The sequence below is a fragment of the Emys orbicularis genome, chromosome 20 (assembly GCF_028017835.1).
Source record: "Emys orbicularis isolate rEmyOrb1 chromosome 20, rEmyOrb1.hap1, whole genome shotgun sequence".
In the NCBI taxonomy this organism is placed as follows: Eukaryota; Metazoa; Chordata; order Testudines; family Emydidae; genus Emys; species Emys orbicularis.
Genome location: NC_088702.1, coordinates 16,895,734 through 16,922,309, shown reverse-complemented (window position 1 = coordinate 16,922,309; position 26,576 = coordinate 16,895,734). Strand labels below are relative to the sequence as shown.

The following is a 26,576-nucleotide window of genomic DNA, read 5'->3' as shown; positions in this document are numbered from 1 at the left end:
GTCCTGCTGCCCCCTGCTGGAGGGGATCAAACCTGCTTTGTGTCTGCTCATGCACCTCCCAGGGATCAGGGTCCTTCCCCCCCCCCCCCCCCCCCCCGCACCACACACACACACACACACACACACACACAAGCACACACACACACACATGCAGAAAGCACCAGCTCAGCCACAGGCCAGGATCCCACCAAACCCGAGCCAGTTATTGGGACAGGACCTGCCCCCAGTGCACGATTCTTGGGGCAGCTTCTCTAGCTGGCCCAGCCCCTGCCCCACGGCACCCTTGGAATGGCCTGTCCGTGATCACAGACCATGCACCGGTAACCTGGAACCAGGGAGGGGAGAGGGGGTGCTGCAGGTCAGGTCAGGAGTGAGGGGTACCGGCAGAGCTGGGGGGAGCCCAGGGCTGGGATGGCAGCAGGCTGCGGGTGAGGGGTACCGGCAGAGCTGGGGGGCAGCAGGGCTGGGATGGCAGCAGGCTGCGGGTGAGGGGTACCGGCAGAGCTGGGGGGCAGCAGGGCTGGGATGGCAGCAGGCTGCGGGTGAGGGGTACCGGCAGAGCTGGGGGGCAGCAGGGCTGGGATGGCAGCAGGCTGCGGGTGAGGGGTACCGGCAGAGCTGGGGGGGAGCCCAGGGCTGGGGAGCAAGCTTGGCAGCGGGGGTGGGGGTGGTGAGTGCAGGCCAGGGGTGGGGAGGGGTTCAGTGCCTGACGCAGTGACTCCCGCCCCAGGCAGTAATTGCCAGGAGGCAGATGGGGGGCAGGTAGCGTTTATTGGGAAGCCGTCTCCGGCCAGCGACTACAGACAGCGCCCCCGGCTGGACACAGGGACACTTGCAGAGGCTGGGGGGGTTTCTGCTGACCCCTGCTGGAGGGGATCAGCCCTGACCCAGGGGTGGAAGCCAGCTGTTCCCACCACAGCCCCATGATGGACACTTCAACAGGGACCCCGACTGCCACCCCTAGGGCGACCAGACAGCAAATGTGAAAAATCGGGACAGGGGCTGGGGGGGTAATAGGAGCCTATATAAGAAAAAGACCCCAAAATCGGGACTGTCCCTATAAAATCGGGACATCTGGTCACCCTAGCCGCCCCCCACAGTCACCCCTCCCTGCACCCCTCACACACAGGGCTCTTGGCACCGCTGCCCAGAGCCCACAAAGGCAGCACCCCTAGAGTGTGGGGGGGTCCCCCTGCTGCTGGGGACAGGCCCTGCTCTGTGTGTCCCTGCTGGAGGAGATCAGACCTGCCAGGTGTGTGTCTGTCTGTCCATCCCTGCCACCCCCTGCTGGAGGGGACAAGCCCTGCACTCTGTGTGTGTGTGTGTGTCCTGGCTGCCCCCTGTTGGAGGGGCTCAGACCTGCTGTGAGTGAGTGTGTGTGTGTGTGTGTGTGTGTCCCTACTGCCCCCTGTTGGAGGGGACAAGTCCTGTGCTGTGTGTGTCTCTCGGAGGCCCCCTGTTGGAGGGGATGAGACCTGCCGTGTGTGTTTGTGTGTGTGTGTGTGTACGTGTCCCTACTGCCCCCTGTTGGAGGGGATCAGACCTGCCGTGTGTGTGTGTGTTCCTACTACCCCCTGTTGGAGGGGATCAGACCTGCTGCGCGTGTGTGTATGTCCCTACTGCCCCCTGCTGGAGGGGACAAGCCCTGCGCGCTCTGTGTGTGTGTGTGTGTGTGTGTGTGTGTCCCTACTGTCCCCTGTTGGAGGGGATCAGACCTGCTGCGCGTGTGTGTATGTCCCTACTGCCCCCTGCTGGAGGGGACAAGCCCTGCGCGCTCTGTGTGTGTGTGTGTGTGTGTGTGTGTGTGTCCCTACTGCCCCCTGTTGGAGGGGATCAGACCTGCTGCGCGTGTGTGTATGTCCCTACTGCCCCCTGCTGGAGGGGACAAGCCCTGCGCTCTGTGTGTGTGTGTGTGTGTATGTGTGTGTGTGTGTGTGTGTGTGTCCCTTCTGCCCCCTGTTGGAGGGGATCAGACCTGTTGGGGGTGTGTGTCCCTACTGCCCCCTGCTGGCTGGCTCAGATTCTGCAGGCTGCGATCAGAGCGCGGGGGCCTGGTCTAGGCTAAGTGCTACGGCTATGCAGCATGGGACGGGGGAAGAGGGGGTCACTCTTCATATCCAGGGAGGGGTCTGCGCCTTGGGGAGACCTGCACAGAGAGCAAACGGGAAGGGATTATGTATGGACAATGAGCAACACTGCCCCACCCAAGGGAGAATCCAGGAGTCCTGGCTCCCAGCCCCCCTGCTCTAACCCCCTCGACCCCACTCTCCCCCCAGAGCAGGGGATAGAACCCAGGCGTCCTGGCTCCCAACCTTGGTCTCTATGTAATGTGGATGACTGCCACAGTGGGAATTCGGACCCACAGAACTCATAGGAGCCAGCACCCTCTAGAGGGGAAAACCCCATGCCCCATTCCCCACCTCCCTAAGCCAGCCAGTCCCATCCCCCTCCCCCAGGGCCAGATGAGAGCCAGCGCCCAGTCTTTAATCTGGAGTGAAAGAGGTGCCAGGGCTCAAGTCATTTTTTAACACTCATAACTAATGCAGCCAGCCCGGAGGTGCCGGGGCTCTCAACGGCCCAGCCCGGAGGTGCCGGGGCTCAGCCCTGGCACAAATTGAGCACTGCTAGTGCTCCCTTGGGGTAAAGGGCCCCATGTCCCATCCATTCCCCCTGCCCCACTCACCAGCCTCTGGGCCCGCCTATCTCATCCGGGTGGACAAACCTGTAGAGAAGAGTCAAGGAGTCAGGTGCCTGGGGCGGGGTTCTGCCTGGGGGGGATCTGGGGTCAGATCCTAGACAGACCAGCCCTGCGGGGGGGGGGGGGGGGGAGAGGATCCCGGCATCCTGGCCACGCCCTCCCCCAGCGTGTGTCAAACAGGGGTGGCAGAGGTGAATTAAGATTTATTGGGGCCCTTGGCACAAAGAACTTTTGGGTCCCCCACACTGCCTCCCCGTCACCCTGGGGCCCCACCCCCTGCTCCTCCTCTCCCCCACCCTCGCCCCTTCCCCCCCGCCAGGCCAAGCCAGGCCAGAAGCTGGAGCCAGGCCCTGGTAAGAGCCGCCCAGGGCTGACCTTAGGGGAAATGGTGCCCCTGGCCCCTGTGGGCATGTTGCCCCCCACATTGCCCATGGCCCCACAGGTTCCCCACCCCCCATCATCCCTGGCCCCCATGGTCTCCCCACCCCCCAGGGCCCCGCTGTCTCCCCCCAGTGCTTAATTTGTATTGAAAGAGGTTCCGGGCTCAGCCCCAGAACAAAGTTAAGCACTGGCCAGGCACAGCGGCTGCTGGCTCTATCCAAGGGTTCTCAAACTGGGGGTCGGGACCCCTCAGGGGGTCGCGAGGTCATTACATGGGGGGTCGCGAGTTGTCAGCCTCCACCCCAAACCGAGCTTTGCCTCCAGCATTTAGAATGGTGTTCAATATATAAAAAAGTGTTTTTAATGTATAAGGGTGGGGGGGGTCGCACTCAGAGGCTTGCTGTGTGAAAGGGGTCACCAGTATGAACGTTTGAGAACCACTCTCTAAAGACAACGCCGCCGCCAGCAGCGGAGAAGTAAGGATGGCTGGTATATGGTATATTGCCACCCTTACTTTGTGCTGCCCTGTGCCCCCCTGCGCCCCCAACCCCCACCCTGGCCCTGTGCCCCCCGCACCCTCAACCCCCGCCCTAGCCCTGTGTCCCCCCCACCCTGGCCCTGTGCCCCCCGTGCCCCTAACCGCTGCACTCCCCTCCTGCGCCCCCAACCCCGGCCCTGTGCCCCCGCACCCCTGCCCTGTGCCCCCCCATGTCCCCATCTCTGCCCTGTGCCCCCAACCCCTGCACTCCCCTCCGCCCCCCTAACCCCTGCCCTGTGCCCCCCCCCCGCGTCCCCAACCCCCGCACTCCCTTCTGCGCCCACATGGGGAAACTGAGCTGGTTGCACCGAGCGTCTGGCAATGCTGCTCCCTCCCCCCTCCAACGTTGCTCCTCGGGGCCCCTAGAGGGCTGTGAAGGGGGGAACGAGGAGCAACGTCAGGGCTCCCCATCAGCAGGTCCTGATGCCTCGCAGCACAGCCCAGGTGGGGAAAGTGACCTGGACACGGAGCGTTTGTGTTGCTCCTCCCCGCCCCAACCCCCTAGGGGGCCTGGAGGGCGGCTGTGGGGAGTGAGCGGTATCTGGGCATCACCACTCCCCCCCCCCACCCCAGAGCAGGGAGAAATCTGGGTGCCCCCCCCATCGCCTCTGCCAGCCAGCAGTACGCACCTCTGCACAGCTGCAGGGCACCCCCTGACTGAGGCGCCCTGGGTGGCCCACCCCTAAGGCTGGCCCTGGAGCCGCCGAGGGAGTCCGAGCCACTGTGGGAAGCCCCAGACCCTCCACCTGCCCTGGGTGGTGCTCCCCATGGGGGCAGGCCGGGGGCTGCTCTCGGGTCCCCCCACCCAGGGCAGGTGGAGGGTCCAGGACTCCCCACAAGCAACCCAGGCTCCCCGGGAAGCTCCGGCTAATGGCCTGGCCAGGGGGCGGGGCCCCAGGCGGAAGAGGAGGAGCAGGGGGCAGGGCCACACTTCAGGTACTGGTGGGCCCCCCCTTCTACACAGGTTCCGGCGCTCCTGCCGGAGCCCCCAAATTGACCAGGGCCTCTGGGCACAGGCCCCGTGGGCCCATGTGTTAATCCGACACTGGGGGAGGCTGTGGGGTGCCTGGTACTTACGGCGAATGGAGCTTCGGAGAGGCCCTTCCTCCTCGTCCGGCTCACCAGTCCTGGGGGGACAGCAGCATTACATGGGTCCCTGTGCTCTCAGCCCCCACAGCCCGTGCCTCTCACTCCCAACCCAGCAACGGGCTCCCCTCCCCCACCGCTCTGCCAGAGCCCCTCCCTCTTGATCTGCAGCCCCCTGCTGTCCCAGCCCTAGGGTGCGTTGCTGGCTGGGGAGGTGGGGGGGTAATTTACCTTTGTTGCTGGTTAAATTTGCAACGGCAGCGTCGACCTAGAAAAGATAAAACAGTAAATACCCCCTGGCAGCGAGATGGCGGGGCAGGGGGCAGCGAGAGGGGAGGCCAGGCCTCCTGGGTTCTATCCCGGCTCCAGGAGGGGAGAGGGGGCTGGTGGGTTGGGGCAGGGGGCTGGGAGCCAGGCCTCCTGGGTTCTATCCCAGCACCTGGAGGGGAGAGGGGACTGGCGGGTTGGGGCAGGGGGCTGGGAGCCAGGCCTCCTGGGTTCTATCCCGGCTCCAGGAGGGGAGAGGGGGGCTGGTGGGTTGGGGCAGGGGGGCTGGGAGCCAGGCCTCCTGGGTTCTATCCCGGCTCCAGGAGGGGAGAGGAGGCTGGCAGGTTGGGGGTGCTGAGTAGCAGCAGCCTGGGCAACAAGGGGTTAATGATACAGGGCTGGGGGAACAGTGGGGGTTAGCCATCTCCCCCCCTCTCCCCCCCGGCAGATACAGATGGAGCGAAAGCTCTGGATTTATGGGGCTGAAGGGATCTGGTGTCCGGGCAGCACCTAGAGGAACCAGCCCCCCAAAACTCCCCCTCCTCTCTGGCTCGCTCAGGGGGATGGGACATGGGGCCTTTCCCCTCCAGGGGACGCTGGATACTCACTGAGGATGATGAGGATTCCCAGCAGAAAGAGGATGACGGCGAATATGAGGCCTCCAATTCTCAGGGATTGATAGTCTGGGGGGAGAGACGGGCTCAGGGGGAGAAGGGACCTGCCCCCCCCAAAAAGAGACACACTGATACACAACCATTGTACATGTGCGTGTCCCTGCCGCCCCCTGCTGGAGGGGCTGGGCCCTGCTCTGTGTGTGTGTCAGTGCGGACATGCACTGCTCCCTGCTGTCAGACCTGAGTTGCTGCAGCTGGCCCCGAAGAGAGACCTAATCTCAGTGCACCAGACAGACACCCCCCACCCCTCCCAGCAGGTGCCAGCACCTGGCCTAGCTCAGCAGCCGCCCGCCCTGGGACCCTCCAACTCACCGTAGTTAAAGGGGTCGTGCTCCTTGGGAGGCTCTGCGAGAGAGAGAGAGAGGCATTAAGGATCTCTCTGTCCTGGGATTCAGAGATGCTAGAGACACGGAGTGCACTCTAACCTCTCTGCCCCCCCTGCTCTAACCCCTAGGCCCCCGTCCCCTCCTACTGCCAAAGAAAGAACCCAGGAGTCCTGATCCCACACACCCCCTCCCAGAGCTGGGGACAGAACCCAGGATTCCTGGCGCCCAGCAATCCCCTCCCCTTCCTCTAACCCCTAGACCCCACTCCCAAGCCATGGACAGAGAGTCCTGCCCCTAGGGCTGGTCTAACGTGAACACTTCCCTGGGAGTAGCTACATTTCTGAGGGGTGTAAAAGACCCCCCCCCCCCCCCCCGAAAGCTGCAGTGAAGCTGACCCCAGCCTGGTGCAGCCAGCGCTAGGCAGACGGGCCAACTCTTCCCTTGCCCAGTGACTGCTTGTTGACGGGGTCCCCCCCACGCTGACCAGGGAGCCCCGTGGGCACCGCAGTGAGCATCTGCCCTGACATGCTGAGCCTACTCCCCTCACCTCCTGGGGCCCTTCAGGGGTTGCTTGCTCCCATCCAGCCCCAGGGTGGGGGACTGGCTGGCCCAGGGGGCAGGGAATGGGTGCCAGGGTCCCACAGGGTGTCTGGGGCAGAGCTGGGATTGGAACCCAGGGGTCCTGAATCCTAGTTCACTGCTGTAACCATTAGACCTCCCCAGGCCACCCCCCCCCCCCACTGCTGGGATTATATCTCCCCCTCCCCCTGCTGCCAGGATTCCTCCCCCCTCCCCCCCCGCTGCCTCCTCCCCCCTCTGCTGGGATTCCTCCCCCTCCCCCCCGCTGCCCCCTCCCCCACTGCTGGGATTCCTCCCCCTCCCCCCCGCTGCCTCCTCCCCCTCTGCTGGGATTCCTCCCCCTCCCCCCGCTGCCTCCTCCCCCTCTGCTGGGATTCCTCCCCCCTCCCCCCCCACTCCCCCCTCCCCCTCTGCTGGGATTCCTCCCCCTCCCCCCCCTTGCCTCCTCCCCCGCTGCTGGGATTCTTCCCCCCCCCCCCGCTTGCCCCCTCCCCCGCTGCCGGGATTCCTCCCCCTCCCCCTCCCCCGCTTGCCCCCTCCCCCGCTGCTGGGATTCCTCCCCCCCCCACTGCTGGGATTCCTCCCCCCCCCTCACCCCACTGTCCCTTCCCTGCTTCTGGGACTTCCCCACTTCTTTGACTCCTCCCCTCCCCACGGGCCCTGCTGCCCCCTCCCCCACTGCTGGGATTCCACACTCCCCCCCCCCCCCCCACCCCGCTGCTGGCTCCCCACACTGGTGGCTTCCCATGTCCCCCCCCCCCCGCCCCCCGCTGAGTGGGTGGATGGAGCTTTTTGAATCTCTGCAATTTGGGCTCCCTCCAAGCTGCGAGCTGGTTGGTGCACAAAAGCCCCAGCCCCTCCCAGTGACCCAGAGCCTGGGAGAAGGGGGCGAGGCGGGCACAGCCTGCCGGGGGGGGGCAGCGGTGATGTCCGAGCACTGAGGACCCAGGGAGCAGCTGGACCCCAGCAGTGCTGGATGGGGCGGGGACGGGGGGGGCAGGGGCCCTGAACCAAACTGCAAACCCTGTGCGTGAGGGAAACCACTGCAAGCCGGGGTGTGGCCACACCCCTGCACCCAGAGTTCCTGATCCACCGCTTGGAGCGGGGCTGGAGCTATCCTGGGTGCTCTCCTCAAGGGGAGAGGGGTCTAGTGGTTAGAGCAGGAGGCTGGGAGCCAGGACTCCTGGGTTCTCTCCCATACGGTTGCCAACTCTGGTTGGATGAATTCCTGGAAGTTTCATCACATGACATTATCTTTAATGCCTGGCAACTCCAGAACAATCCTGGAGGGTTGGCAGCCTGATGTCCCCAGTGACATGCCATAGGCCCTGGGGTTGGGGTCCGGGTTCTGGGAGCTCCGCTGCGTTCTCATGCCCCCGGCACTCACCAGCGCTGGCTGCTCCCAGCAGGGCCCAGCAGAACAGCAGCAGGATCCACGTCCCCATGTCTGTCCTGCTGAGACACCAAGGGACAGAGGGTCAGCACCACCCGCTGTGGGGGAGAAGGGAGGGGAACAAAGGAACAGCCAGGGAGGGACAAGAGGGGAGGGTGAGGCCCTGGCAGGGCACAGGAGGGGGGAAGCAAAGGGAGGGACTGTGGATCATGGGGGCGGAGGGGGTACAGTGAGGCCATGGCGCGTGGGGAGGGACCCGGGTGGGGATTTACTGGGGGGCAGGGCCGGGATGGGAGGTACTGGGGGGTGGGGCTGTGGCAGGGGTGGGGGTGTATTGAGGGGCAGGGACAGGGTGGGGCCGGGCCGGGCCAGGGTGGGAGGTAGTGGGGGTGGGGTTCTGGGGGGCAGGGCTGCGGTGGGGGGGACACTGGGGGTGGGATGGGGCCATGGAAGGGGTGGGGAGGTACAGGGGGCAGGGGCTGGGGTGAGAGGTACTGGGGGGGGGAGAAACAGGACTGGTGGGTGGGGCCGTGGCAGGGCCAGGGTGGGAGGTAATGGGGGTGGGGTACTGGGGGGCAGGGCTGGGGTAGGGGGACACTGGGGGTGGGGTGGGGCCATGGAAGGGGTTGGGGTGAGAGGTACTGGGGGGGAGAAACAGGGCTGGTGGGTGAGGCCGTGGCAGGGCCAGGGTGGGAGGTAGTGGGGGGCGGGGTGGAGCTGTGGCAGGGATGGGGGGAGTCTGGGGGGATGGGATGGAAGGTACTGGGGGTGGGGCTATGGCAGGGGTACAACCCATGGCAGGGTTGGGGGCGGGGCCAGGGTCATTCACACCCAGCCCCGGCCTGGTGGGTCTGCTGGGGGCCAAAGGTCTGTTACCATAGAGATGTGGCCTTGTGCCCCCCCCCCCCCGCCTGCTAGGCAGTGTTTGCGGATGATAACCTTGCCCCCCACCCCAAGCCAGGAGACCCCAGGGTGGGAGGAGGGGGCAGGAGAGAGGACCCTGGCCCTGGCCTGAGTCCCACCAGCCTTGCCCGGGGTTCTGCTCCCTCTGCGCTTGGGGGGGTGGGGGTGGCTCCCCCTCATCTCCCCGCCCAGCACTGCTCAGCCTGCAGCTACACATCCTTGCCCTCCCCCACTCTGTGGTCTCTACCCCCCCCCCAGATAGAGGACCCCCTTCTGAGATATGGGGGGGGGGTGTAATTACCCACCTCCCCTCTGTCCCTGCTTTGTCTGCAGCCAATAAAGGGTTAACCCCGGGGATTTGCATTTGCCAGCCTAATCCCTGGCACTGGGCACCCGTAACCCCGAGTTACGCCTTGGCCCCCCCAACGCTGCACGCCACCCTCCCCCCCCCCGCCACTCCCCACAGAGAAGAGAACATTCCAGCCTGCATGCCCCACAGCCACTACATGTCAGCACCCCTGGGGCCTGCCTCTGCCCGGACCCCGCAGCACCCCCGTTCTGCCGGCGCCCCTCACTCCCGACCCGCAGCCCCTGTTACCCTAGCCCTGCCCCCCCAAGCTTACTGGTGCCTCTCACTCCCAACCTGCACCCCCGTTATCCTAGCCCTCCTTCCCCCAAGCTCTACCTGTGCCCCTCACTCCCAACACGCAGCCCCCTGCTATCCCAGCCCTGGGCTGCCCCCACCCACGGCTCTGCCGGTGCCCCTCAGTCCCGACCCACAGCGCCTGCTATCCCAGCCCTGGGCTGCCCTCACCCACAGCTCTGCCGGTGCCCCTCAGCACCGACCCACAGCCCCAGCTATCCCAGCCCCGGGCTGTCCCCACCCACAGCTCTGCCGGTGCCCCTCAGTCCCGACCCACAGCGCCTGCTATCCCAGCCCTGGGCCCCACCCACAGCTCTGCCGGTGCTCCTCAGTCCCGACCCACAGCCCCAGCTATCCCAGCCCCGGGCTGTCCCCACCCACAGCTCTGCCGGTGCCCCTCAGTCCCGACCCACAGCCCCTGCTATCCCAGCCCTGGGCTGCCCTCACCCACAGCTCTGCCGGTGCCCCTCAGTCCCGACCCACAGCTCCCTGCACCTACCCCTGGGCTCGGGCCTGGGCCTCTCGCTGGCGGCTGGGTAGGACAGGGCGTTATCGTGGGCCGCGGGGACTGGCTCAGGGGCAGAGATTAAGGCAGCTAAATTCGGCTGGGTTGGCTGCCTGACAAGCCCCGGACAGGATGGGAGCTCTCGATAAGGGACCTGCGTGGTGTGACTAGCAGGGGAGGCTGGGATCCAGGACGCCTGGGTTCTCTCCCGGCTCTGGGAGCGGAGGGGGTTTAGTGGTTAAAGTAGGGCCCCTACTCACCTTCTGTCGTGCCCCCTCTCTGAGGAGAGCTGCCAGACACCCCCTCTAGCCCTGGCTGGGATTGGTGGGTCTCTGCGCTCCCCGGCAGCCTGTCTAAATATACCCAGGCCCCACGGTGCTGGAGTATAAATACCCCTGACTCAGCTGGCCTGGCATGCAGCACCCACGGCTTGGCTCACATCTCAGCTGAGCCCAGGCCACCACCAGCCCCAGGGGGGCACCCGGCCTGGGCTGAGACCCTGGCCCTAGAGTCCTGCCACGTGTGACTGTCCCGAGGCAGGCCTGGGGCAGGGGTTCTGGGGCCGGTGGGGACACCAGGGCGGCTGGATCTCACCTCCAACTCCCCCACCAGCTGCACGGCAGCTCTGTGCCAGGCTGGGACACGGCTCAGGAGGGAAGGAGGGTCCCCCGACCCAGCATTGGGACCCCTGACCCTGGTGCCACATACCTGCCCCTTCTCCTCATCCCTACCCCATTACTGCGCCCACAACCCCCTTCACCCCATCCCTCTCCCTGAATCCTTCCCCCGCCACTGCCCCCTTGTCCACACAGATGTCACCAGGTGTTGGTTGCCACCTGGAAAGAAGCCCCAAGGGAGGCACTGGGGGAGTGGGGCCATGTCAGTGGGACAGGACAGGCCATGGGGTCTCCCCACCAGTCTCTTGGCCCAAGGACATGGGGCCATTTGTCCCACCATTGGCCTGTGGAACTCACTGCCACTGGGCACCACAGGCCCGGTGGGGAGGGAGCTGGTGTCATGGCTGGACTTGGCCATGGGGAGACCCCGAGATCCAGGAGGGGGAGCTGCCTCCCACTGCAGGGGGGGATGGACCCTCCCACAGGCACAACTGCCTCTGGACCAGGCCTGTCAGATGAGCCCCTGGGGCAGAGTCGGGGGCACCTGAGCACCCCAAACACTCCCCTGAGGTGCTGGTACATCCCTAACCTCTCCCCCCGCAAAATATCCCCCCCCCCAGGCATCACACCAACCCTCCCCTGGGTTAGACATCCCCCCATTAGAACCTCCTGTGGTTAGACCCCCCCCTCCCTGGGGGGCAGAGCCTCCCGTTAGACCTCCCCAGGGTTCGACCTCCCTCCCTGGGGGCAGATTCCCCCAGGCAGTGCCCCCCCCCGTTAGAACCCCCTGGTTAAAACCCCCTCTCTGGGGGGCAGTGCCCCCCTGTTAGACCTCCCCGGGGTTAGACCTCCCTCCCTGGGGGGAAGAACCTCCCCATTAGACCTCCCTGTGATTAGACCCCTGTCCCTGGGGGGCAGAGCCCCCCCAATTAGACCCCTCCATGGTTAGTCTTCCGTCCCTAGGGTCAGAGCCCACCTTTTAAGCCCCCTCCCTCTGAGGTTAAAACCCCTCCCTGGGGGGCAGAGACCCCCTGTTAGACCCCCCCATGGTTAGGTTCCCCTCTCTTGGGGACAGAGCCCCCCATTAGACCCCCCGTGGTTAGAGGCTCAACCCTGGGGGCAGAGCCCCCTGCTAGACACACCTCCTGGTTAAACCCGCTCCCCGGGGTTAGACCCCCCTGTTAGACCCCTCCGGGGTTAGACCCAGCTCCCTGGGGGCAGATCCCCGAGGCAGTGCCCCCCCCGTTAGAACCCCCCTGGTTAACCCCCCCCCCCCCTGCGGGGCAATGCCCCCCCCATTAGACCTCCCCGGGGTTAAACCCTAGACCCCTGTGGTTAGACCCCCATCCCTGGGGGGCAGAGCCCTCCCGGTTAGACCCCCCCGTGGTTAGACCCCCCCTCCCTGGGGGGCAGTGCCTCCCCGTTAGACCCCCCGTAGTTAGACCCCCCTCCCTGGGGGGCAGAGCCCCCTCTCCCGTTGCCCAGATCCCAGCCGATCCGCCCCTTTCCCCGCACGGGACTTTCCCCCTCCCCCTGCCTCGTCTCCCCCAAGCCCCCTGGCCGCCCCTTACCCCGCTCCCCTCGCAGCTGTCAGCCCGGCCGAACGCAGAGTGCGGGACCGGACAGCGGGGAGCGCCCGGCCCGGAGCGGGGCGGGGGTGGGGTGGGACTGAGGGAATGGGGGAGGGGACCAGGCAGTGGGTGGGGGCAGTGGGGGTGGGTCTGGAGAAAGGGGGCGGGGGGTGTCAATTCAGGCAGAATTTCGTAACTGTCCCCCATAGCGGGATCTAGGTGGGGTGGGACGAAGCAGCCCGTGGAGGGTGGGTGTGGTTCTGTCAGTGTGTTGGTGCCCCTGTGTCAGTGTGTCCATGTGGCTGTGTGGCGTGTGATGGTGTGTGGGTGGGGCTGTGTGGGACTTGACTTGGCTTGGTGTATTGGAGTATCCGTGGGGCTGTCAGGGTGACAATGTCAGTGTGTTGGGGTATCGGTGTGGCTGTGTGTTGAGGTGACTGTGTTGGTGTGGCTATTGGGTGACTGTGTATGAGGGTATCAGTGTGGCTGTCGGGATGACAGTGTGTCAGGGTATCAGTTTGGCTGACAGGGTGTGACAGTTTGTCAGTGTGTCGGGGTATTGCTATGGCTGTTGGGGTATCAGTGTGGCTGTCAGGGTGACAGCGTGTTAGTGTGTCAGGGTATCAGTGTGGCTGTCAGGTGCCAGTGTTAGTGTGTTGGGATATTGGTGTGGCTGTCAGAATATCAGTGTGGCTGTCAGGGTGACAGCATGTCAGTGTGTAGGGATATTGGTGTGGCTGTTGGGGTGACAACATGTCAGTGTGTCAGAGTATTGGTGTGGCTTTCAGGGTGACAGCGTTTTAGTGGGTTGGGGTATCGGTGGCTGTAAGGGTGACAGCCTGTCAGTGTGCTGGGGTATTGCTATGGCTGTCGGGGTATCAGTGTGGCTGTCAGGGTGAGAGTGTGTCTGTTTGTCGGGGTATCGGTGTGGCGGGTCGGGTGACAGTGTGTCAGGGTGTGACTGGGGTGGTGACGTGTCCCTGTGCATAGCCTGGCCAGGTGGATTCTGTTTCCTGGTTGCGGGCTGGCCAGGGAGGAGCTGGGGGTCATTAAACCGGGGCGGGGGGCTGGGGGCTGGGGCAGGCCCTGGGGGGAGAAGGCGCTGCTGCGGGACAGCTCCCTCCCTCTGAGTCCCACTGCTGCCCCCATGTGGAATCGAACTGCAGGTGGCCACTGGCCAGGATCGTCCCTCCTATTCCATGAACCCCCCTCCAGGGCTGGGACAGATGCTGAACGCTGCCCCTTCATGGCCAGTAAAGATCCCAAGGCATGACGGCAGTTTGATAGGCCAAGCTGCAGTGTGAACCCCAGCGTCTGGGTCAGAGCCCAGTTCACACTGCCTCTGTTCTAGCTCCTGGTTGACACAGCTTGGTTAGGACTTCCTGTCCTAAATGGCTGTTCCCCAGCTGCCCCGACTCAGCGGTGGCTGCATCTCAGGGCGGACGAGCCATCCCCATGCAGCGTTATGTGTGTCTTTTCCCCAGCTGCCCTGCTCCAGAGGTGGCTGCGTATGTGGAATCATAAATCCATTCAAAGCACAAAATCCAGCAGTTTCCAAGGAGGGGAGAGGTCGTGTTTCTGGGGCAGGGGGACGGACGATGTTATAATGTTAATGTCCTGGAGCTCTGGGATCCTGATCAGGAAGGAGAGGAGTCAGGTGGTCATTAAACCTAACAAGATTCCTGCCATTCCTACACACACACGCACACACAGAGTCACTGACTAGCTTAGCACAGCCAAGTTACATGTGAGCTCAGACTCTGGGAGGGGAGTGGGGTCTAGTGGTTACAGCAGGGGGGGCTGGGAGTCAGGACTCTTGGTTACTGATCTCAACCCCACTCAGGAAGAAAGCACAGGGTGCCACCTCCCCCACCCCTGCCCAGCAGGGCTTGTCCCCTCCAGCAGGGGGCAGCAGGGACACAAACACACACACACACACACACACACTGTTTCAGCCTCACTCCAGCCTGCCCCGCCCATCCAGCTGTGGGTCCCATTGTCAGGGCCCATCCCCCCAACCATGCTCACACCTCCAATCCCCCTGCCCAGCTGCAGCCTCCTTCCCCCTCACCCCCCAGTGCCCCCGGCATCTCCCTGCAGGGAGTGTTTCCACCCCCCAGATTCCCCCCTCACACACACACACACATCACAGGACAAAGGCCCCTGTGTGAGGGGAAATGCCAGCTCCGGGCTGGGATCCCACTCCCAGGGACTGGCGGGCAGCCAGACAGCTGGGCCCATTGTCCCCCGGCTCCCCCCAATCCACCCCTGGCGCTGAGCATCTGAGCAGGCATTTCTGGGTGAGGGGGCGCAGCTGTAATACCAGGAAGATTAGGAACCAGCCTGGGAGGGGGAAGGCAGAGTTGGGGAAAGAACCCAGGAGTCCTGACTCCCAGCCCCACACCAAACACTAGACCCCACTCTCCTCCCAGAGCCAGGGATAGAACCCAGGAGTCCTGGCTCCCTGTGCCCCTCCCCGTTCTAACAACAAGCCCCAACTGCCCTCCCAGAGCTGGTGCCCCCTAGAGGGGAAAGGCCCATGTCCTATTCCCTGCCTGGAGCAGGGGATGGGATGTGGGCCGGGGGAGGTTAACCAGCCATGAGCCCTGCCTTCTCTGGGCAGACAGACACGGGCCCTGTCTACACTAGGGGTTGCGACAATCCTGCAACCCCCAGGTCCCGCCATCTATGAGGCTTTCTTTGTGTCTGGTGCAACTCCAGGGATCAAAGCAGGAGAGGCTGGGAGTCAGGATTCCTGGGTTCTTTCCCCGGCTCTGGGAGGGGAGTGGGGTCCTATGGTCCCGGGGGTACAGGGTAACTCTGGTAACTGGCGGCAATGGCAGATCATTATCCTGCTTTGCAGCCAGCAGAGGGTTAACAGCAGGTGTAGGATGGGGCCATGCAGTCCCAGCCCTGACAGGGGCCTGGTCATCAAGCACATGGATGTTCACTCTGAACCCTACTGACACCACCCGTTAGCTCTTTGTAATGGCAGTGACCTGGGGTTGTGGGTGGAGCCTGTATCTGTGAGTGTAGCTTGATGGTGCTGGGTGGGGTATGTGGTTAGTTGGTGGGGGGGAGTGACTCTCTTCGAGGGGTACTGTAGGCCACGTTGCCTCACCAGCTAACTCCCCCCCCAGAGGCGGTGAGTTATATGGGCCCATGGTGCCTGGGCTCCAGGAATATTCAGGGCCCGGGGGCCTGGCTCCACCAATGTTTGGGGCCAGGTCTCTCCCCCGGCCCTGCCTGCCACCCTGGGCGATTTTAAAAGGCCCGGGGGCCTCTGCTGCCACCAGCAGCAGCGCAGCGGGGCTAAAGCGACTTCCTGCCCATCCTCGCTCCATGCGGCGTGCCACTCAGAGCCCGCCCCCCCGCACTCCCTCCTACACCCCAACCCCCGGCCCATAGCCCGCACCCAAACTCCCTCCCAGAGCCCACACCCCCTCCTGCACCCCAAACCCCTGCCTCAGCCCAGAGCCTGCACCCAGCACCCAAACTCCCTCCCAGAGCCCACACCCCTCCTGCACCCCAACTCCCTCCCAGAGCCTTAGGCAGGTGTGTGTGTGTGTGGGGGGGAGACAGGGGACGGACGACAGGACTTTGACCCGTTCTGGGCACCACCAAAAATTATACAAATCTGCCCCCACCCTCACCCCAGGGTGACCCCTACCTCCTCACTCCAGCGCCATGGTTTGTTTCCATGACACGCAGTACTTCACTTTTTGGCACAAACAGTGAATGGCCCAGGGGGCAGCTGCTGAGCCCTCCCATGGCCAGACTAGAACCCAGGAGTCCTGGCGCCCAGCCCTGCTCTAACTCGCTAGGCCCTCTCCCACTCCCAGAGCTGGGATAGAACCCAGGAGTCCTGGCTCTCAGCCACTAGACCCCACTGCCCTCCCAGAGCTGAGATAGAACCCAGGAGTCCTAGTGCCCGGCCCCTCCTCCCAGCCCCTGGGCTGAGCTGCCCCCCGCCTTTTCTTTACTTATGGCCCCGCCCCTGGTCAACACTCCCCTCCCCAGTGTTCCTCATCTCCGGCTAGCTATTGGCTGGCAGCACTGCCACTCACAGAGGAAGGGACGGCCACAGGAACAGCGGGACGGGGGAGCACGGACAGGCGGACTGACCCAGATCGCAGGGGGACAGCGGGACAGAACCAGGGACGGATGGAGAGATAGAGGGGTAGATACAGGGTTAGACAGAAAAATAAAAGGGCAGATAGAGGGGTAGATACAGGATAGATACAGGGGTAGCTGGATAGATACAGGGGTAGCTGGATAGATACAGGGGTAGATACAGGGGTAGATAGAGGATAGATCCAGGGGTGGATAGAGGGGTAGATACGGGGGGTAGCTGGATAGATACAGGGGTAGATAGAGAGATAGATACAGGGGTAGATGGATAGATACAGGGGTGGATAGAGGGATAGATACAGGGGTAGATGGATAGATACAGGGGTGGATAGAGGGGTAGATAGATGGATAGATACAGGGGTGGATAGAAGGGTAGATAGAGGGAGAGATACGGGGTGGATAGAGGGATAGATACAGGGGTGGCACAGAGCTGCATAGCAAGAATCAGGAATTCAGGGATAGGTAGAAGGATCCCAGTGTGGAGAGGGTCCCAGGGCTGAATAGGGGGGAGCAGCCCACGACCCCTGGGCCAGACAATGGGCTGGGGGGGACCATGGGCCTGTGCCCCCCTGTTTGTGCTGCTGCTGCTGGCAGCTGCGGGGGGTGAGCGGCACCGGGCCCCCAGGCGGAAATGCCCCATCGTCTGCAGCTGCACCCAGGACAACGCACTATGTGACAGGACAGACGGGGTCCCCCGAGGACTGCCCCCCGACATCACCTCCCTGTAAGATCCCCCAGCAGCCCTCTGCCACCCCTGCACCCTCCTCCTCACCGCCCTGCCCTGTCACACAATCCCTTGTTACTTGCAGCTGGGGTTGTGATTCGATTCTGGTTCTGATTCAATGGCGCTGGGTTTGTTGGTCATTGGTGCCAGTTCTGTTGCTGTGGCTAGTTCTGGTCTATTTACCTGCTTGGCAGCTGCTGAGGCTGGGGCGGGTGACTGCACTGTGTCGGGTGGGACACTGGTGTCAGCCCTGGTATGGGGCCTGGTGAGAAGCCGATTCTGCCATTGGTTCTGGTACTGGTTCAATGTCACTGCTGGTATTTCTGCCACTTGGATGTTGGTGCTGGTTCTGGTTTGACATTAATGCTGATTCTGGTATTGGTTCCGGTTCTCATAGAGATTCTGGTTTGACACTGGTGCTGATTCTGGTTCTGTTATTGGTTCTCATTTGATATTGGTTCTGGTTCTGGTTCTGGGAGCAGTTCTGATTTGATGTTGGTGCTGGTTCAGGTATTGGTTCTGGTTTGAGGTTGCTGGCTGTTCTGGTTAAGGTGCTGGGCCATTCACTAGCTCCACTACAACTCTGCACCTGGGGTGGGCATTTGGGCTGCGGCTGGTTTGGGTTGGATGGTGCTGGTGGCCTTGCTCATGGTGTCCCCTTGGGAAGGCTCTGGGGCTGGCGCTGGTACTAGTCATGCTTTGATAGTGGTGCTGGCTCAGTGCCGGGAGGCTCCTGGTTCTGGCTTGAGTCCCAGATTCCAAGGCAGGAGGGACAATTGTGAGCATCTCATGGGACTCCCGGGCCGGAGAACGGCCCCAAGTTATCCCTAGAGCAGAGCTGTTCGACAATGTCCAATCATGGCTTAAACATGGCCAGCGAGGGAGAATCCCCGACCCTTGGTGGCTAATTGCTCCCATGGTTAATTGCTCTCGCCATTAACAATTTACACCTTGTTTCTAGTCTGAAATTGTCTAATTTCGACTCCCAGCCCTTGGACCGTGTTAGATTTTCCTCGGCTGGACTGAGGAGCCGGTTACTAACTCTCTATTCTAGCTGGGGATCACGTCACCCCTGGACCTGCTCTGTGCAGTGATGGAGCTCCTGGATTTTTCTGAGCTTTTAATCATCCTCCTGGCTCTTCTCTGACCCCGCTGCAATTTATCAACCTCCTTCTTGAACTGGATACAGGAGTCCAGCCGTGTTCACACCAGGGTCCAGTAACCTCTCTGGCCCTACTCGAGATTCCTCTGTTTATGTGTCCCAGGAGCCCCAAGGCAATGGAGAAAGATAAATGATGCTCTTCAACATTATCACCAACAACGTGGAGGGAAACATAAACCCACCCCCGATTGATACTCATCAATCCCCTTCCTTCCGTCCAGTCGCTATATAGGTTATAGACCCGCCTTCATGGCCCCTCTAAAGCGGGTTGGTTTTGTAACCAGCGTAGCCTTCCTCCACCCCGTGACATGCCGGTGCCTCAGGGTCTATCCGGGGCTCTGAAATGAGTCCAATTATCAGCCACCTTTTTCTGATTAACATCGTCCTCCCAGCTGGTTTTAGCTCAGGCCTCCAGGCTCCGCCTCTCAATGGTGCTGTTGAACCTGGGTCTTGGCAGGAGGCTGGTGCTGGTTCTGGTTTATGGTCGGTTCTGGTTCGGTGTTGGCTCTGGATCAGCTTTGGGTTTGCTGTTGGGACTGGTTTGAAGTCGGTTCTGGTCTCCTGTTAGTGCTGGTTCTGTTCCTGATGGCGGTGTTGGTTGTGGTCAAAAGTTGGTGCTGGTTCTGGACTGGTGGTGCCGGTGCTGGTCTGATGGTTCTGATTCTGGACTGGTGATGCTGGTCTGATGTTGGTGCTGGTGCTGGTCTGATGGAGCTAGTTCTGGACTGGTGGTGCTGGTGCTGGTCTGATGGTTCTGATTCTGGACTGGTGATGCTGGTCTGATGTTGGTGCTGGTGCTGGTCTGATGGAGCTGGTTCTGGACTGGTGGTGCTGGTCTGATGTTGGTGCTGGTGCTGGTCTGATGGAGCTAGTTCTGGACTGGTGGTGCTGGTCTGATGTTGGTGCTGGTGCTGGTCTGATGGAGCTAGTTCTGGACTGGTGGTGCTGGTGCTGGTCTGATGGTTCTGATTCTGGACTGGTGGTGCTGGTGCTGGTCTGATGGTGCTGGTTCTGGACTTGGTTCCTCTCCTGGCTCTGGAGCTGCCCGTGGTGCTGTGCTCTCTCTGTGGGAGTCCTGGTGATGGGTACAGCACCAGTGCTGGTGCCGGTTCTGACCCGTAGCCCCCTCACGCCCCGTCTCCCCTCCCCAGGTCCCTGGTGCGATCCGGATTCACTGAGCTCCGAGAGGGAAGTTTCCTGCAGACGCCGTCCCTGCAGCTGCTGTAAGGAGACCAACACCCCCAACTCACTAGTGTGCAAGAGAGAGCCACGTCTGTGCATGGCAGCCCATGGGTGCGGGGAGAGTATACGCATGAAAATGGGTGTGTGCTGGTCAGTGTGCACGGGGAGGTGAGTGTGCAAAGGGGTATGTGTCAGCCAGTGCACATTGGAAGATGAGTGTGCACATGGATGTGCTCTAGCCAGTGCACATGGGAAGGTGAGTGTGCAAATGGCTGTGTGCTGCTCAGAGGGGGCAGTCTGGGGGGGGGGCAGGCGCTCACCATTATCCCAGGAATGCTCACAGTCCCCAGCTGGGATTGGGGCCCTGTTGGCCGGGTGCCGCCCAGACACAGTGAGAGACGGGCCCTGCCCTACAGAGCTCACCATCTACACAGACACAGGGGGCAAGGGGAAACTGAGGCACGGAGCAGGGAAATGAGTTGCCCAGATTCACCCAGCAGATCTGTGGCGGAGCGAGCAAGAGAACCCAGGAGTCCTGGTTCCCAGTCCCTGCCCGCTCTAAACATAAGGCCCCACTCCCCTTCTGGAGCCATGACAAGGCTGTCTGTGGGAAGCGGAGGCTGTGGGGTGGGACTGAGGGGGGTCAATAGTTCGGGCTCTCGGCGGGCGCTGACTCCCCCTCTCTCCCCAGCTTGTTCACGTCCAGCACCCTGGGGCTGATCAGGGACGATGCCTTCGTGGGACTCCTGCACCTGGAGTATCTGTGAGTGTGCGAGGGGTGGGGGTGCAAGGGGGAGTCTGCACAGGGGACTTTGTGGGGGGAGGGGAGCAGCGGGCACACAAGGGGTGACCCACTGACAGAGTCTCCCCTCCCGCCCCCTACAGGTTCATCGAGAACAACAAAGTCGGCTCCATTTCCAAGAACGCACTGCGGGGCCTCAAGGGACTTGTGCATCTGTGAGTGACCCCCCCCATGGCCACTGGCCCCCCAGCATCAACAGACCCCAGTGACCCCCCTAGTCCCTGGAAACCAATGGACCCTGGGGACCTCACCAGCCCCCCAGCACCGACAGACAACAGTGACCCCCCCAGCACCCCAACACCAGACCCCAGAGACCCCTGTGACTCTGACCCCCTCGGCCCCACAACACTCCCACCCCAACACTGACAGACCCCCCCAGGAACCCCCTGACATCCAGCCCTGATATCCCCCTGTGATCCCTGACACCAGAGGTCACAATCCCTTGGCACTAACACCCCCCCCCCGAGACCCCAACATCAGCCTGATGTGACCCCCCAAGGGGACCCCTCCCCCTGACACTCCTGTCACCCCTAAAATGAGTCCCCCCAATTGGACAACCCCCAAGGGAACCCATCCCAACCCACCGACAGCCCCGCTCCAGTGGAACCCCCCAGCCCATCCCCACACACACTGGGACCACCCTGCCCCCTGCCCTGTGGCCGGATGGGAGCGAGCGCTCCCCAAGGGCCCTCCCCATCTCTGACATCTCCCCCCCTCCAGGAGCCTGGCACACAACCAGCTGGAGACGCTGCCGCGCCACCTGTTCCGGGGCCTGGACGCCCTCACCCATGTGTGAGTGGGGGGGGCAGAGGTGGGACTGGGGGTCAGGAGTGGGGGAGGTGATGGGGAGGAGGGGTGGGGGGTAGAGATGGGCAGAAATGAGGAGAGGGAAGAAATGAGATGTGAGGAGGGGGCAGGAGCAGGGGAGGGGCAGAGGAAGGCCTTGCTGCCTGGCTCCGGCCCCCCTGCCCCATGTGCCCCAGCCCCACACGGCCCCACACGGGGCGATTCTCCCACCAGGGACCTGCGGGGGAACCCCTTCCACTGCGACTGCCGGATCAAGTGGCTGGTGGAGTGGCTGAGCAGCACCAATGCCAGCACAGAGCTGGGCGAGTGCCAGGGCCCAGCCGAGCTCAACGGCACCCGGCTGAGCCAGCTGCAGCTCCAGGACTTTGACTGCATTACCACCGGTACGGGACCCCTGAGCCAGCCGCACCCAGCCCCGGGTAGCAAGCCCCATGCGGTGTTATATGCGGCTGTTCCCCAGCTGCCCCACCCCAGAAGTGGCTGCATCTCAGCGCCGGGTGAGCCGTCCCTGTGTGACATTATGTGCGGCTGTTCCCCAGCTGCCCCGCCCCAGAGGTGGCTGCATCTCAGCGCCGGGTGAACCCATTGGAAGGGAAAATGCTTCTTAGCTCATGGCCCTCGCTACATCTCAACCCAATTCCTGGTGAGACACAAACTGCTCCATACGCAGCCCCTGGAGCTGGCTGTGTGAGAAGCCTCAGGACTCCTGGGTTCTATCCCCAGACCCAGGAAGGGAGGGAGGTCTAGTGGTTAGAACAGGCGGGGGGCTGGGAGCCAGGACTCCTGGGTTCTATTGTCTCAAGGCTGGCATAGGAAGCAGAGGTGAGGGCAGAGCTGGGGATGAATCCAAGCACCCAGCTGCCCCCCAGCCCCGGTCTAACCTTCACCCCCCACCAGCGCTGGCGCTGTTCCAGTCGCTGCCCTTCCAGGCGCTGTCGGTGGAGCCGTTCTGGTACCAGGGGGAGCAGCATGTGGCCATCACCCAGCCCTTCGCCGGGCGCTGCAGCCTGCTTGAGTGGGACCACCTGGATGGGGCCTTCCGGGCCTACGCCTCCATCAACGGTGAGCGAGGGCCCCGGCCCCCCTGCGTGCCCCCAGGGATACCCCGGAGCCCCCCTGTGCTCCACCTCCCACCATGCCCCCCAGCGCCCCCTGCACACCATCCGCAGGGATACCCTCACAGCCCCCCTACTCTGCTCCCCACCATCCCCCTCACAGTGCCCCCTGCACCCCACCTGCGGGGATACCCTCACAGCCCCCGTGAGCCCTGCCCCCGGGGATATCCCAGAGCCCCCCTGTGCTCCTCCCCCCCACCATGTGCTCTGCGCCCCCCAGCGCCCCCTGCACCCAACCTGCGGGGATACCCTCACAGGCCCCCTGAGCCCTGCCCCCAGGGATACCCCCCTGTGCTCCACCTCCCACCATGCCCCCCAGCGCCCCCGCACCCCACCTGCGGGGATACTCTCACAGCCCCCGTGAGCCCTGCCCCCAGGGATACCCCGGAGCCCCCCTGTGCTCCACCTCCCACCATGCCCCCCAGCGCCCCCTGCACACCATCCGCAGGGATACCCTCACAGCCCCCCTACTCTGCTCCCCACCATCCCCCTCACAGTGCCCCCTGCACCCCACCTGCGGGGATACCCTCACAGCCCCCGTGAGCCCTGCCCCCGGGGATATCCCAGAGCCCCCCTGTGCTCCTCCCCCCCACCATGTGCTCTGCGCCCCCCAGCGCCCCCTGCACCCAACCTGCGGGGATACCCTCACAGGCCCCCTGTGCCCTGCCCCCAGGGATACCCCCCTGTGCTCCACCTCCCACCATGCCCCCCAGCGCCCCCTGCACACCATCCGCAGGGATACCCTCACAGCCCCCCTACTCTGCTCCCCACCATCCCCCTCACAGTGCCCCCTGCACCCCACCTGGGGGGATACTCTCACAGCCCCCGTGAGCCCTGCCCCCGGGGATACCCCAGAGCCCCCCTGTGCTCCCCCCCCCCACCATGTGCTCTGCGCCCCCCAGCGCCCCCTGCACCCAACCTGCGGGGATACCCTCACAGGCCCCCTGAGCCCTGCCCCCAGGGATACCCCCCTGTGCTCCACCTCCCACCATGCCCCCCAGCGCCCCCGCACCCCACCTGCGGGGATACTCTCACAGCCCCCGTGAGCCCTGCCCCCGGGGATACCCCAGAGCCCCCCTGTGCTCCTCCCCCCCACCATGTGCTCTGCCCCCCCAGCACCCCACCTGCGGGGATACCCTCAAAGCCCCCTGAGCCCTGCCCCTGAGAATACCCCAGAGCCCCCCACTCTGCTCCCCACCATCCCCCTCACAGTGCTCCCTGCACCCCACCTACAGGGATACCCTCACAGCCCCCCTGAGCCCTGCCCCCGGTGATACCCGCACAGCCCCCTGCTCTGCCCCCCACCATGCCCCCACAGCGCCTCCTGCACCCCACCCACGGAGATACCTCCAGTGCCCCCACTGACACCTCCATCAGCGGTGATTGACAGATGTCCCCACCCCACCCCACACACACTGCCAGATACCCCCGGCAGCCCAGAGACCAGACACCCTGGAGACCACATCCCCAGACAGCCCCCTCCCCCCACCGAGATCACCCACCCCAGGCACCCCTACCTTCAGACTAGCCCCCAGCTGCCCCTTTTCTGCCCGCTGGGCAGATCCCCTGACACTCCTTAACCCATCTCCCCACCCCAGGGACAGCCTCCCCCCAAAAACCCTCCCCCTGTGCAGCCTCCCTGAACCCCTCTCCTTCCCTCCCCCTTTCTTTCTAACCTCTGACCCCCTTGGGAAGCCCTCTGATCCCTGCCCCCTTGGGCAGCCCCCCCAATCCCTGCTCCCTTGGACAACCTCCCTGCCCCCTTGGCAGCCCCCCTGATGTCTGTCCCCCTTGGGCAGCCCCTTGATCCCTACCCCCTCACCCCTGCCCCCACAGGCTCGTCGCCTGTGGCCTGCAAGCCGCTGGTGGTGGAGGGGCGGCTGCTGGTGGTGTTGGCGCAGCTGGCCGGGGGTTCCCATGTGTGGCGCCGGGAGGAGGCCTCGGGGCGCTTCGTGCGGCTGCAGGAGCTGGGCCCGCAGCGCATCCGCAAGCCCAACGCCCTGGCCAGCTTCCGGGTGGACGGCGACTGGTTCCTGGCCGTGGCCGACAGCTCCAAGGCGGGCGCCACCACGCTCTTCCGCTGGGGCGGGCGCGGCTTCTACGCTCACCAGGCCCTGCACGCCTGGCACCGCGACACCCACGTGGAGTTCCTGGAGCTCTCCGGCCGGCCCAGCCTCATCTTGGCCAGCAGCTCCCAGCGCCCCGTTGTCTACCAGTGGAGCCGGCCCGGCCGCGCCTTCCTACGCCACACAGATATCCCTGACATGGACGACGTCTACGCCGTTAAGCACTTCCGCCTGCGCGGGGACGTCTACGTCTGTCTGACCCGCTTCATTGGTGACTCTAAGGTCAGCGCCCGGTGTGCCCCAGCGTGCCCTGCGCCCAGCATGTACCTCCTGTTCCCAGCCTGCCCTACGCCCAGCGTGCCCCCAGTGCCAGCATACCCTGCACCCGGCATGCACCCCCTGTTCCCAGCATGCCCTGCATGCATCCAGCATACTCCCAGCGTGCCCCCAAAATGCCCCTAGTGTACCCTGCTAACAGTGCTCCCAGAATGCCCTGCTCCCAGCATGCTCCAACTGGTCCAAGCATGCTCTGCTCCCATAATGCTCTCTGTCTCTGCTCAGCTGCTCCCAGCATACTCTTGACTTTGCCTCTGCCCCCAATATGCTCCCATCATGTGCTGCTCCCACTCAGCCACTCCCATCATGCTCTTCTCTTGGCATGCTCTCTGTTCCCCATGATGCCCCCTGCCTCCAGGCCGGCATTACCCATAGAATATCAGGGTTGGAAGGGACCTCAGGAGGTCATCTAGTCCAACCCCCTGCTCAAAGCAGGACCAACCCCAACTCAATCATCCCAGCCAGGCTTCTCATCCACTGTAATCCGCAGCCTCTCTGCCCTGCTGGCAGTTCTGGCATAACCCACAATCCTCTCTGCCTCCTCAGGTGATGCGCTGGGAGGGCTCCATGTTCCGGGACGTCCAGCACATGCCATCACGCGGCTCCATGGTCTTCCAGCCACTGGGCATTGGGAGCCACCGCTATGCAGTGCTGGGCAACGACTATTCCTTCAGCCAGGTGTACCGCTACGATGCCCGCTCGGGCCTCTTCGTCCGCTTCCAGGAGCTGAACACCCAGGCGCCCCGCTCTTTCGCCCACCTGGCCGTCCACCAGCGGGACTTTGTCTTCGCCGCCAGCTTCAAGGGAGACACGCAGATCTACCGGCACATCACCATCGACCTGAGTGCTTGAGCCCCGCGCCGGGGCAGAGGGGGGCGCAGAACGGGACGCAGACAATGCGGGGTGCAGCACCGGCCACCGGGGGCACAGAACGGGACGCAGACAATGCGGGGTGCAGCACCAGCCACTGGGGGCGGAGAACGGGACGCAGACAATGCGGGGTGCAGCACCGGCCACTGGGGGCGCAGAACGGGACGCAGACAATGCGGGGTGCAGCACCAGCCACTGGGGGCAGAGAACGGGATGCAGACAATGGAGGGTGCAGCACCGGCCACTGGGGGCACAGAACGGGACGCAGACAATGCAGGGTGCAGCACCAGGCATGGCCACTGGGGGGGCACAGAATGGGATGCAGACATTGGGGGGTGCAGCACCGACCACTGGGGGCACACAATGGGACACAATGGGGGGTGCAGCACCGGGCATGGCCACTGGGGGGGGCACAGAATGGGACACAGACAATGGGGGGTGCAGCACTGGGCACGGCCACCGGGGGGGGGGCACAGAATGGGACACAGACAATGGGGGTGCAGTACCGGCCACAGCCACTGGGGGCACAGACCAGGACGCAGATAGTGGGGGGGTGCAACACTGGGCCACAGCCACCGGGGCGCAGAACTGGCTTCAGACAAAGGGGGTGCAGCACCAGCCAGGGTCACCAGGGGCGCAGAACAGGATGCAGACAATGGGGGTGCAGCATAGGCCATGGCGGGGAACAGAACTGGACACAGACAATGGGGGTGCAGCACCAGCCATGGCCACCAGGGATGCCGACAATGGGGGTGCAGAATGGGATGCTGACAAGGGGGAAGGGAGCAGGAGGGCATGCCGGGGGGGGGACAGCACCAGGGACCGACTTTTCAATCCTATTTTGATGCCAAACCCCCCCCCCCACACACACACACCTTTTAAAATCGTTTCTGGCGTTGGTTAAGAGCCATTTCCCCCTGCTACATTTTTAAAAATGGATTTAAGAGACTTGTTTTTTCCCCACCCCTTTACAAAGGGTTCTGGTTAAGAGCCAGCGTCCTGTGGCTTTTTCAGCGTTGGAGTTTCCATTTCAATTGTGTCTTTTTCAAATTTTTATTCATTTACAATCCTCCTTAACTAAAAAAATTTCAATTTTCAGTCAGGTCCTGCTTTTAAACCGATGAGTCATTCACAGAGTCGTTAAAGAAAAACATTTGCTGCCTTTTTTATTCATTTCACGTTTTTTATTTCATTTCATTT

The 26,576-nt window shown here is 63.4% G+C and overlaps 2 protein-coding genes across 3 annotated transcripts; one reads left to right on the top strand and one right to left on the bottom strand.

The window, feature by feature from the left end:
* Positions 1-752: 752 nt before the first annotated feature.
* Positions 753-12,268, bottom strand: FXYD1 (FXYD domain containing ion transport regulator 1). The gene is made up of 8 exons (XM_065420583.1): positions 12,182-12,268; positions 7,937-8,001; positions 5,957-5,989; positions 5,579-5,653; positions 4,935-4,971; positions 4,695-4,744; positions 2,684-2,722; positions 753-2,146 (listed from the first exon to the last, which is right to left on the bottom strand). The coding sequence occupies exons 2-7, from the start codon at positions 7,992-7,994 to the stop codon at positions 2,700-2,702; spliced, it is 276 nt and encodes a 91-aa protein (XP_065276655.1). The 5' UTR covers positions 7,995-8,001; positions 12,182-12,268; the 3' UTR covers positions 753-2,146; positions 2,684-2,699.
* Positions 12,269-16,848: 4,580 nt separating this feature from the next.
* LOC135892771 (leucine-rich glioma-inactivated protein 1-like) lies at positions 16,849-25,358 on the top strand. 2 transcript variants are annotated; one of them, XM_065420568.1, is made up of 9 exons: positions 16,849-17,036; positions 19,350-19,421; positions 20,072-20,143; positions 20,266-20,337; positions 20,903-20,974; positions 21,203-21,372; positions 21,887-22,051; positions 23,941-24,452; positions 25,053-25,358. In XM_065420568.1, exons 1-9 carry the CDS (start codon positions 16,849-16,851, stop codon positions 25,356-25,358), a joined length of 1,629 nt encoding a protein of 542 aa, XP_065276640.1. The 2 variants fall into 2 exon arrangements, with proteins under 2 accessions (XP_065276640.1, XP_065276639.1); XM_065420567.1 differs by having other exon boundaries at positions 21,203-21,486.
* The last annotated feature ends 1,218 nt before the right edge of the window (positions 25,359-26,576 follow it).

Bases quoted from the DNA above. Each gene is read 5' to 3' on its own strand.
- FXYD1 (XM_065420583.1), bottom strand. From the start codon at position 7,994: ATGGGGACGTGGATCCTGCTGCTGTTCTGCTGGGCCCTGCTGGGAGCA. The intron at 5,654-5,956 runs GTGAGTTGGAGG...CTCTCCCCCCAG, and splicing joins GCACGACCCCTTTAACTACG to ACTATCAATCCCTGAGAATT. The intron at 4,745-4,934 runs GTAAATTACCCC...CTGTCCCCCCAG, and splicing joins AAATTTAACCAGCAACAAAG to GACTGGTGAGCCGGACGAGG.
- LOC135892771 (XM_065420567.1), top strand. From the start codon at position 16,849: ATGGGCTGGGGGGGACCATGGGCCTGTGCCCCCCTGTTTGTGCTGCTG. The intron at 20,338-20,902 runs GTGAGTGACCCC...CCCCCCCTCCAG, and splicing joins CTCAAGGGACTTGTGCATCT to GAGCCTGGCACACAACCAGC. The intron at 21,487-21,886 runs GTGAGCCGTCCC...ACCCCCCACCAG, and splicing joins TGGCTGCATCTCAGCGCCGG to CGCTGGCGCTGTTCCAGTCG.